The following is a 12,766-nucleotide window of genomic DNA, read 5'->3' as shown; positions in this document are numbered from 1 at the left end:
CAGAATTGGATAGTTATAAGAACCTACTCACTAAGTGACAGCATAAGAAAATCTATCTATATATATATATATATATATAAAGACATGGGAATGTGCAAGTTCTGGAGCCAGTGGCTCCTTCCAGAAGAAGGGTTGAAGGGGAAGGAAGAGGGTTAAAGAAAAAACAGTGGTGAGGTTTACAAAATGGGGAAAATTATGGTTAAGTCATTCAAAGCCCCATGTCAGGAGAGTCTTACTGGATGGGATGAGAAGGAAAGACTGACTGTTAGGGTCTGCACCAGAGGAGGTTTTAAAACCTGAGAGCTTAGATGTGGAAGGTAGGATAATAAGCAAGGTAGAGATTAGTGACAAAACACTATGCAAGAGTTAATAAGAGCAGAAAGCAAAGTGGATTATACATGGTATATAATTGGGGGGGGGGGGGGGGGAATCAGAAAATAAAAGATAGAGAAAAATAGAAGGGAGCGAAGAAATTAATGTAAATTTAGGCCAGGTGGGTGGCGAGAACCAAGAACATGTTGTAACACTAGTTCCCACCTGTGGAATTCGGAGAAATTAATGTTGTGGGTGAATCCAAATGGCACATGAGGCGAAACATACGTGACCTGGTGCCATCTGAACTCTCCCCCTGACACCAGCTTCTCAGAATTCTGCAGGTTGGAATTTGCATCACAATCTGTCCTAGTTTTTGCTACCTACCTGGCCTAAATTTATGATAATTTCTTCAGTCTCGCATTTCTTTTCAGTAACTATGCCTTTCCTTTGCTCCCTTCTAGTTTTCTATATATTTTATTTTCTGATCTGTCGATTCCTTACCCCAACCTCCTCGCCAGTCTACAAAATATAATGCAATTAGCTTTCCACTCTCATTAACTCTTTCATAATCTTTTGACAATAATCTCTGTCTTGCTTTCTATCCTATCTTCCACCTATAATCTTCAAGTTTTCAAATCTTGTTTGATGCCGTCCCCAACAGTCAGTCTCATCCTGTCCAGTAAGTCTCCATGACCTGGGGTTGTGCATGACATTTCCATAACTCTCCTCATCTTCTAAACCTCACCAGTCCTCTTCCTCATCTGTCTTCTTTCACCTTCAACACTTCTTCCAGAAGGAGCCATTGGCTCTGAGAGCTTGCACATTTCCGTAACTCATATATGTGTTTTCTCCTGCAACCAGGTAGTGAGTAGAATTCTTATCCATCCAATTATGTTATACCCGTCAGAATAAGTATGAGAGTCATTAGTGATGATTTCAGGCTGAGGTAAGATATAAAGTCTGACTATAATAGTGAACAACTGTATTATCTGATGAAAAGTATCTGGATGCCCATCAGGACCGAACGAGGTGGCGCAGTGGTTAGCACTCTCACCTGCGTCTGGCCATTCTGATTTAGGTTTTCTGTCATTTCTCTAAATCGCTTCAGGTAAATGCCGGATGGTTCCATGGTTCTTTCAAAAGGGCACGGCCTTCCTCCATCCTTCCCTAATCTGATTGGACCGATGAACTTGCTGTTCCACTCCATCCCCGAACCTACCAACCAACCATACCTAATGGAGGACATTTATATGGGGTGTATCCATCTTTTGCCTATATGATGCCATGCTGCTGGGGCACATTCAGTGAAGTAAATGAATGTCTGTTGCAGAACGACAGCATATTGTTCCTGTAGAGCTGAAACCAGAGAAGGTAGTGATGTCGAGCACTGAGGCCTGGAACGAAGTCGACATTCTAACTGACCCCAAAGGTGTTCTGTTGATTCAGGTTAGGGCTTTGGGTTGGTCAATCCATTTCAGAAACGTTATTGCCTACAAACCATTGCCTCATATATGCTGCTTTGTGACAGATGCATTGTCATGCTGATACAATTAGTCATCTTCCCCAAACTGTACCTCTACTGAATGCAGTACACAATGCTGTAAAATGTGTTCTATCATCTTGGATTTAGCATTTTCTTAATGATAATAACCCAATGACACCATAACCACTAAAATCCGCGTCCCTATACTTCATTGTCGGTACTACACAGTACCGACTACGACAGATGACATAATCCAGGAATTCACCAAACCCAGACCCTTCCATCAGATTGCCTCTTAGAATAGCATGATTCATCATTTGAAATCAATTGTTTCTAGTCATCGACTGTCCAGTGCAAGCTAAAATTAACATACGGCAGTGAAACTTGGTAGGTATGCTAATGGGTTAATGTGGAACCAATTTATTCTGGAAAAAAATTAGTTACAATTTTTACCACCAAGTGCAAATCTGGTGCTGTACAGCATCTTGTTGTCTCCAGTCCTCATACTGAACACATTTTATACGTGGCAGTTAATAATAAAGCAAACATTGCCTTTGTCACTTGTTTGACCACCTGCCCACGTCCCATTCCTGAACGCTTTTCTTGCATTCACAGAACCAGATTTGCACCTTGCAGCAAAAATTGGATGCATTAGAATATCTACCAAGTTCTTCTGCCATACAGTCCACACGGGGCCTCTGTTAGTAGCTGCCCATTAATTATAGCCACCTGGTATAGCATGTCAAAGATCACTTAGTATTCACTACAGAAATGTGCAGCTTATGAGGCGCTGACCAGCTCTTGTATCCTACTGGTAGTGCTTTGTAACTCACAACTGATTCCTTCCATTGATTTGGTGCAGGTTTTTATGACTACCCTCCACAATGCCTAACAGTCCATCTCTGTCAGTAAATAGGTCTGCATGGTCCTAGTGTAGCTGTGATTGGTCATTCACTTTTCCTCTTAACATTCACATCATCAACACTTGACTTCGGCAGCTTTAGAAGGGTTCAAATATCCCTCAAGAATTTGTTGCTCACGTGACATCCAATGATCGTTATACATTCAAAGTCACTGAGCTCTAGTGACCAACCCATTCTGATATTACTGCTTTACTACTGACACCACATTCTTTCCTGCCTCTTTTTATATGGACAGGTCTGCCTCTTGCAACAGGTAGTGGTCAGTTCTACATTACGTATCGATTTCCTGATACTTTTGATCAGATAGTGCATTTATGTACAACCATTATATTATGGCTCAAGCAGTCATGGAGTATGTTTTTAGTATTTATACCACCTCCACACATAGACAAACATTTCAGTCCTTCTATTTAGTTTTCACGTAAATTGTAATTTGCCCTATTTTTGGTATGTGAGACAACCCGGTTTGAATCAAACATAGTATGACATTTCTGCTGTCTATTCTAAAAATAAAATATTCCTTAATTTCAACAAAATCTGCTCCAAGTAAAGCACCTCGATACAGGTATGCCGAAACTTAGTACAATCTGTACCAATCCAGATGGTTTTCATAAATCCTTTTTGAGAGTATTAATTAGAAATATTCCTAAATCAGTAGTGGAACTGCTACCTTCTATGTATTCTTGATTTCTAGAATCTTTTGGGTCACAATCAGTTGATTCAGATACAGTCTTTCCTCAATGGATAACTTGGTCTTACCAGAAGCATCCGTAAAAATCTTTTCTGTGTGAGCATCATCATATAGGTGCATTTTTTCATTTGAAAACAGCTTATGATGTCGCCTGGTATAGAATATCTGTGGAACTTGTCATGAATGTGACTTTTGAGGTTACTTATCGATTTTAACACTGTTCTTCCTTGAAGAATAATGCTTCTTCCAGCATGATGGTAATCCACTATTGGAAAGTTTCTCTCTCTCTCTCTCTCTCTCTCTCTCTCTCTCTCTCTCTCTCTCTCTCTCTTCCCCCCCCCCCCCCCCCCCCCCCTAAGAAAGTTATAGATTTCAACTGAGCACACTGACTAGCAGCTTAGGACCCTGCATCCAAAACTTTGAGCATTCTGTATCATGCTTTATCTAAGTCTTGGAGACAAGTTAATAGTTTCTGTGGGTGTACGAGGCTCTTCACAGATGAAGCTAGGGGCACAAAAACTGGCCTAAAATAAAAAAGAGGAAATGGAATATGGTTTAAGAATTAACAGGAAGGGGTATGTGGATTCTCCTGCCCTGCAGTGTTCCCATCTTTTGCCTACAAGAAGTAGCCTTTCCCTTGGCCCACAAATGGAAACACATGTTGGTGCCACATAAGGTACAGTATCATATGATCCCCAACATCAGAGAGCGGGTGCTGTGACAAAGTCAAGAATAAGCATTCTGTGGCTGATATATAATAATATGGGAGTTTCTTAGTTATTGTGTCTATAGACATCTATACACTGCTACTCTTGTGAACACAGTGTCAGCGAATTGAAGATGATACACACTAATTAAGGTTGAGTGTGCATCAAAGCTGTTGGTTTGTCGATAGGATACAACACAGTAACTAAACTCTACTTCATTGATGTAATCAACTAAGCTTCAAGCAAGGAAATAGTAAAATTATAATAAAAACCCAATTCCCGATGGAATGGAATATTTACTTGGCTCATAATTGTAACCTATTTTTTAAATTTCTGATCAACAACTTATTAAGAAGCAAATAAAATTTGTTCTTTATTATATGTCATTATAAAACTAATATTCAATAATTAACATAAACAATAAGGTATAGATTTTGTTTTAAATTCTTTTTGTTTAAAAAGTTTATACAATTTGTAATTTATGTACAATGATACATTTAATTTTTGTGTACAATATTTTTCATCAACTTAGTTCATTTAAGTAATATTTGGAAATATTACTTCATTTTTATTACATCTGACACAAAATTTATAAAATTTGCCAAATCTTTTTTTTTTTTAATTGCAGAAATTAGTTTTACAGATGTGGGGAGGGGGGGATGGCACATCTTTGGCAGTTCCGCCAGGGCACAGGATCACCTCAGTTAAGCTGAAAGATTTGCTATAATGTCACTATGTGATCAGTGATCAGTCACAGTTGACCAGTGTCTGAGAGCATCAGTTGGGATAATCACATCAGTTTAGTCATGGGTAAGACAAGTGCCAGCTCACAATTTATTTAAAGAAGTCTAAGGAAGCATAATTCATACATTGAAGTAGTCATATACAAAATCTTTTTCATGCAGTTCTTGAGTATTGTTTGATGGTCTGTAACCATACGATATTGGACTCATTTAAGACAGTGGCAGTTAAAAGAGAAGTTGTGTGCTTATTCGGCATGAGAATGTCACAGGAATGTTCAACAGACTGCTGAGGAAGATGCTGTAAAAAACACAGTGTGCATTGTGGAGAAACTTACTCACAAAATTCTGAGAGCTCATTTTACAACATAAAGGAAGAAATATATATGTATATTACATGTCATGTAATACCATTACAGTAAAATTAGAGAACTTCTGCCTTATAGTGGGATGCCTACAGTCTTTCGTCCCATGTAGTATCCTTGAATATCTGGTACCGCGCGCTGCAGAATTTGAATCCCCGCCAGACGTCATGGGCATCGAAGACCCCTAGACATCTCTGCAACATCGCACCATAAGCTGTGGCGGCACGCGCCTCCTGGCCTGCATTTAGCGTGAGGGTGCCACAGTGGAACACGTGGTTGCAGCAGCCAATAGCGGCGTCCCCAATAAAGTACTTAAGGGCCTGCCTCTCACTCAGCCAGTCAGTCTAACATTGTGTATGTCTCTGGACATATCGCCTCGCCTTAGACAGCGTATTTACTTTCATGTTTTGTTTACGAGTGGACGTGGTTGTCTATTTAGGTTTTCTTGAATGTTGTCTCATTCTTGTTGTTGTCGTAAGGTCCTTCGTTGGTCGTGTCCGTCCTCTCCATTGTGTTGTTGTTCATGGGCCGCTCCACGGGTCCTGCCGCATTTTCCGTCACAGGAACCCCGCGACTGTTCCGGTTGCTGTTACAACAGAATGTAATGTGTCTGTGGTTTTTTGAGTACAGAATTGAAAACACGAAGCAGAAAAAAAATCCTAACTGGATCATTAACACACACAAAACCTTAGACACACAGAAAATGATGGTAGTGTATTCCTTGCAGGTGACTAAAACTCAAACCCATTGAGATAAAAAGTGAAGGCTCCAAGTGAGAGTGTTTGGAAAAGTTTCAGTTTCAAGAGTGAGCATAAACATATAATTAGGTCCTTCTGTCAACCACCAGATTTATCCCTGAAAACTTTTGTATGTAAATTCCCCAGTCGAGATGACTTTAAGCATCCCAGAATAAATTGTAGTTCTGTAATTATGGAAATTAAGCGTTTCCAGACACATGTCCACGTAACATCTTTTCTTTATTTGTGTGTGAGGAATGTTTCCTGAAATTTTGGCTGTACCTTTTTGTAACACCCTGTATAATGAACAGTAACTATCCTATCACACTTCCCACTGGTACCCCTGAAATTACCAGGGGACTGATGACCTCAGAAGTCCCATAGTGCTCAGAGCCAAATTACCATTACATCTGTCGAATTTATTCTGTTTGAGTGACATGTTCAGTTCTATCTACAAGGATATTCTTTATAAGAGTGGTAAATGAAATCATCTTTTTACAGCAAGTTAGTGTTATTCAAGAGAAATTATTTTGATCAGTCACATTATCACTTACTAAAAGTATATTTTCAGACTCCTCAACCTGTGGGAATGAAAATGTATATGCAAGCTGAAAGACAAGAACATTCTTAACGTGGAGATAGGTCCACTTAAAAAAAATTAAATTAAAGAATTTGTGAAGGCTTTTATTGAATGATTGCCTTTATCATGTATACAGACTGTACATCCTTAATAAAAAAATTTATTGATTTTAAAATACTGTTCTGTGTCATTAGCTGTAATTTTTTGTCAGTGATATTATATTATTTTAAGTGCCTCCTGTATCCTCGTATTGTGCTCAATAAATGGATGTTGTGAAAAAATATTTTTCAAAATTTATGATTCTTAGCCTAAGACATGTATATTTAGTCCACCAAATCTTTCTCAAATTTCTCCAACATCCTTTTATTCCTTTTTAGGCAAATGTTTTGTGATGTAATAGTTTCTTGATATCTTTGTATCTTTTAACAATATAAAGTAAAGGATAGCCTGCTATCCACCATAAAGATGACACACTGAGGTCAGACTTGCACAACAAAAAGAGTGTTACACATTTAACATTTGGCCAAAGCATTAATCAGAAAAGGAATCACACACACACATTCATTCACACAAGCAAGCACACCTCATGTACACATGACCGGAATACAACTGTCAGGTAAACAAAAGCGGTAATCTGGAGGGGGCAGGGAAGGGGAAGGGGAAGGGGAAGGGAGAGCAGGATATGGGTGGTGAGAGAGAAGGGCACTGTCCAGGGACTAGTTGAAGGTATAATAAGACTGCCATTGGGCACAACAGGGGGTTGTGGGGCAGTGTTAGGGAAGGGGGCGGGGGGAATGGGGAGCATAAAAGAAGAGGATCAGGGAAGGCAAAAGACGGGTAGGTGAGGTGGCTGAGAGTGACACGTAGTGAGGGTGAGGGGACTTGAATAAGGAGGAGGTGATAATATAGAGGGATGGAAACTGTTAGGTGGAGGGTGTGGGGACACTAGGTTACTGTAGGCTGAGGCCAGGATAATTTCACAAGTGGAGAATGTGTTAGACAGGTAACTTCCATGTGCATGGTTCAGAAAAGCTCGCAGTGGAGGGTAGGACCCAGATGTGTGTTGTGAAGCAGCCATTGAAATTAAGCATTGCTGCTTGTTGTGCCACAGGGTGGTCTACCTTGCTTTTGGCCACAGTTCGATGGTGGTCGTTCATCGTGGTGGACAGCTGGTTGGTAGTCACACCAATATAAAAAGACTGTGGAGTGATTGCAGCAGAGCTGGAACATGATGTGGCTGCTTTCACAGGTGACACAGCCTCTGGTAGGCTAAAATAAATCTGTGACAAGACTGGAATAGGAAGTACTGGGTGGGTGCACTGAGCAAGTCTTGCACCTGGGTCTTCTAGAGGGATATGATCCCTGTGGCGAGGGGTTCAGATTGGGAGTGACATGGGGATGGTCTTAGATGATGTGGAGATTGGATGGGTGGTGGAACACAGTTTAGGAGAGGTGGGAAGGGTATTTCATAAGATGTGCCTTATTTCAGAGCTCGATGACAGGTAATCAAAGCCCCGAGGAAGAATGTGGTTAAATTGTTCCAATATGGAGTAGAATTGGGTGAAGGGGGCACTCCTTTGTAGCTGGTTCTTGGGGAAGAGGGGGGGGGGGGGGATGAGGGTGTGTAGGGAAATGGAGCAGAAGATCGGTTTGCAGACTAGGTCTGGGGCATAGTGCCCGACTATGAAGCCTTGGTGAGACCTTCAGCATACTGGTCAAGGGAGTTCTTGTTATTGCAGACACACCGTCCGCAGGTGGTCAGGCTGTACGGGATGGATCTTTTGGTGTGGAAAGGATTACAGCTGTCAAAATGGAGGAACTGTTGGTGGATTTAATGTTGACAGAGGTGTGCATGGATCCATCTGATAGGAGGACGCCAACATCCAGCAAAGTGGCACACTAGATTGAGGAGGACCAGGCGAAGCAGGTAGAGAGAAGATGTTGAGGTTATAAAGGCATGAGGATAGAGTGTCCTGGACCAGAGTCCAGATGATGGAAATATTATCAATGAACCGGAACCGGACTAGGGGCTTGACGTTTTGGGAGACTAGACAGGTCTCCTTGGCCCATAAATTGGTTGGCCTAGGACAATACCATGTGGGTGCCTGTGGCTGTGCTGTGGTTTTGTATGTATAACCTCCTTTCAAAGCAGAAGCCAACCAGTGACGGTGTATCTGTAGTGACAAGAACTCCCTTGACCAGTGTGCTGAAGCTCTCGCCAAGGCCTTCTCAGACAGGCACTACCCCCAGACCTACTCTGTAAACAGATCTTCCGTACCATTCCCCTCACCCCCGTCCCCTCCCCTCCCCAAGTCCTCACACCATCCTCAAGAACAAGCTACAAAGGAGTGTCCCCTTCATCACCCAATACCACCCCAGGTCTTTGATTATCTACGCACATGCCGTGAAATAGGGGACATCCTACCAAAGGTCCTCCCCACCCATTGTAAAGTGATGTTCCTTTGCCCACCCAACTTCCACATCCTAGTCCATCCCAATGCCATTCCCAATCCCAACCCCTTTCCACAGGCATCATATCCTATGGGAGACCCAGGTGCAAGACATGTCCAATCCACCCACACAGCACTTACTATTCCCGTCCTGTCAGCCATTTCATATACCAGCCCTGCTATCATCATCACACAACTTTTTATATTGATATGACTAACAAGCAACTGTCCACCAGGATGAGTGACCACCACCAAACTGTGGCCAAGAAAAAGAGCAGAGTGACAACCCTATGGCACAACATGCAGCTGAACTTGATTTCAGTGGTAGCTTCACAACCCAGGCCATCTGGAGGCACCTGTATTCTCCCCTGCACCACCACCAGCTTTTTGGAACTGTGCAGATGGGAGTTACCTGTCCAACACATACTTTGCTCCTGAAATTATCCTTGCCTCAACCTACTGTCCCCACACCCTCCACTCAACAGTTTCCACCTTCTCTATCTTATCACCCTCACCCTCATTGTGTACCATCCTCAGCCAACGCACCCACTTGTCTTTTTCCCTTCCCTGCTCCTCTCCTTTTACATTCCCCCTTACCCCCTCCCTCATGACTCCCTGTCCTGCAACCTCCCATCGCTGCGCCAGGTGGCAGTCTTGTTACGCCTCCATCTAGTCTCTGCATTCTTCGTCAGACAGTGCTCTTCTCTTTCTCCACCCTTACCCTGTTATCCGGTCTCCTCTCCGACCCCTCCAGATTTCTGCTTTCATTCCACATGAAAGCTGCATTCTGGTCTGAGCTGCTAGAGATGGCCGTCATGTGTGTATGATGTGTGTTGCTTGTCTGAACGACTGTGTGTGTGTGTGTGTGTGTGTGTGTGTGTGTGTGTGTGTATGTGTGTGTGTTTTTCCTTACGTGAAGAAGACTTCGACCAACAGCTAAATGTGCAACAGTGTTTTCATTGTGCCTGTCTGTAACTCAGCATGTCACATTTACAGTGAGTAGCAATCTGTCCTTTTCCTTATACTGTTGGTATTCGAACCTTCAGTTTCTGTTCTTTGTATTTTTTATGTTTGTTTTGTTGCCTACTCCTTTTTTTTTTATTTCAATATCTTATACATGTTGTATCACTTCACATGATGTGTGCAGAAATTTGTACAGGGCAGTAAGAAAAGTTGTAGAAAGTACATTTGATTATGGGTAATGTGATTTTCAACAATAAAGGTCAACAACAGGCCTCATTTTTGCCACAAGAATGCTCTTTGAGAAGCCCGCAGAGATGTGAGTATTTTTTAGACACTGAGAAAGCCCATGACCATGTACCACACAGGCATATGTGGGACTGCCTGAATTGTATGAAAATCCCTTGTAGCATCATTGCATGAGAAATATGATTATATGTTGAAACCAAGAGCTTTGTGCAGGTCAAAAATGGAAAGTCACGTTGTTTTGAAACAAAGAATGGAGTCCAAGAAGAAAATCCTTTCACCACTCCTCTTCATCATAACAATGGATACAGTTGTAAAATCAATTAAAAGAAATAGCTGATCTCTTACTTTTTGCCAATGACAGCGTTTTGAGGTGAGATAGAAGTGTAGGTACAAACCAAATTAGGTCTTTGACATGAAAAATCCTCAAAAATGCTCTTAAAATCAGCAAAACCAAGATAATTAGTTTGGAATTGATTAAAAGCACTCCAACAATCCATCTAACAATTGAAGACAGGAACACAGACATGCAAGGCAACTTGCAGTATGTGGGTAGAGCAGTTTCGTCAAACACAATATGTCAAGAAATTTGAAACAGAATACAAAAAGCTTCCAAATTCTGCCATGTACTATGTCAGATAGTTTGGGACGGAACATTCCTACAAGCTTTAAGATCAATCTGTATAAAACCCATCTCCTACTTATACTAATATACGGATCAGAAGCAGTCAGAGTTACTTGTTCAAATAAAACCATCTCCAGACAACAGAAATGAATTACCTCCCTTCTTGCCTAATGGTAGCAAAAGTTAATAAAATATAGAATGTGGATATTCAATTACAGCTAGGAGCTGTAGTGATTGCATTGGTATGGGTACATGAAGAGGATGCCTCTCAACAGGACCTCTTAATGCTTACTGAGACTGAAATGTCCCAGACAAGATACCAAGAGGTCGATACTGTGAAACCTTGGAGAAACAGATCCTTATGGCTTTCAAAATTCAGGATGCTAGTTGGCATCAGGTAACAGCTGTGAAAGGGCAAGATAAGTTGGAGTAGGGTTATATACAAACCACATCTGAATTGCTGGAGCAGAGAAATTATGATAAAGATGTCATAGATATATTTATCATTGATCATGGAAATGCAAATACGATATGTCTGTTTCAGCAAGTGTTTATTTTTCATTTTTTAAATTTTTGATCTGTGGAACTCAGGTGCTCAAATGAAGGTTGATATGCTGCAACGAGGTCCAGAAAATTAAATATAGGTCAGCTGCTTTTTGAGCATTCCTTCTTGATTTCTCAACTTGCAGCTCATATTTTAGTGTGTGACAGATTTGCATAAGATGTTCTTTTTAAGTTTTATATGTGCTTGTATTATCAGACAGTAGCCATTTTATGTCTGTAAACAAGCTACTGTGCTATTTCTCTTCAATTAAGACAGCTCTTTTACAGCAAAAATTATTTATGAAATGCTATCACAGCCAGTAGTGTGTAATCTGTTTTAGTCATGCAAAAATTTTGACATATCTTTGTAGACATTTCAGAATGAAAATAATGTTGAAATCTGCCTTAATAATTTTCATTATAGTTCTCCATCTCAAGAGGGTGTGAATCTGGAAACATCTACCCCAGTATCACCCATGGAAGGTACAACAGCTAGCATACCTGCTGTACAAGACTCTCTAAGTGAACAGATTAATGGACTGCCATATTCATTCAGTGAAAAGAGCATGAAAATGCAACACTCAGCAACTTCCCAGTCGCACAGGCCCCCCAGAATACCAGAGGAATGTACAACAGAATCATCTTCCTATGCACAAGATCACCATAAACCAGAAGTGGATTCAAAACAAGTGTCCCCAAAGGATAAGGGTAATTCCAAATAAATGCTCATATTATAAAAAGTAGACTTTGTTAGTTTTCTAAACCACTTGCCTGTCAGAATCATAAGTATGATTAGTGAACAGTGACTCTTTACCAGTTTCCATAAACTTAAACAACAGTTTTACATTAAATCATTGTAATGAGAGGTGGCTGATTTTTGTGATGATGGCTTATAAAAACTAATTCCCTATTAAGATAAAAATGCAATTCAATGATAAACTTGCCAGAGTCAGAAGGCAAGTAAGTTTCCATGTAAAATTTCCATAATTATGTAGACTGTTGAGACATTTGTTTTAAGAGGAAGTTAGTTTTTATATACTACCGCCATAAAAACCAGCCATCTTCACTTATAATGATTTAATATAAAACTGTTCATAATGTGATGAACAGAAATTGGCAAAGTGTTGTCATCATAACATGTCTGCTTCTGTAGTTGTTGCAACTACCATTTCCACAAATTTCATAACTGATGTTACCCACTTCATTTTTCCTTGTGAATCACATGACTTCACACTCAAAAAAAATTTTAAAAAAATGCCCAAACCTCATATGTAGTGGCCACTTGGATCATGTTCACCTTGCCACAGTTCATACACAGCTCACAATTCAGTACAGACTGTATATGTTCTCATTTAAAGCTACAAATGCCCAAAATGGTAGTTACCCCATTTTGTTGCCAGG

General features: G+C 40.7%; 1 protein-coding gene across 1 annotated transcript in view; it reads left to right on the top strand.

The window, feature by feature from the left end:
- Positions 1–12,766, top strand: part of LOC124596299 — a 58,097-nt gene that overhangs the window by 23,043 nt on the left and 22,288 nt on the right. The window contains exon 3 of the mRNA XM_047135404.1: positions 11,790–12,073. Coding sequence (XP_046991360.1) covers positions 11,790–12,073 — 284 coding nt within the window. The remainder of the gene's footprint in view (positions 1–11,789; positions 12,074–12,766) is intronic.

The sequence above is a fragment of the Schistocerca americana genome, chromosome 2, assembly GCF_021461395.2.
Source record: "Schistocerca americana isolate TAMUIC-IGC-003095 chromosome 2, iqSchAmer2.1, whole genome shotgun sequence".
NCBI lineage: Eukaryota > Metazoa > Arthropoda > Insecta > Orthoptera > Acrididae > Schistocerca > Schistocerca americana.
This window is presented reverse-complemented; position numbering and strand designations above follow the sequence as displayed.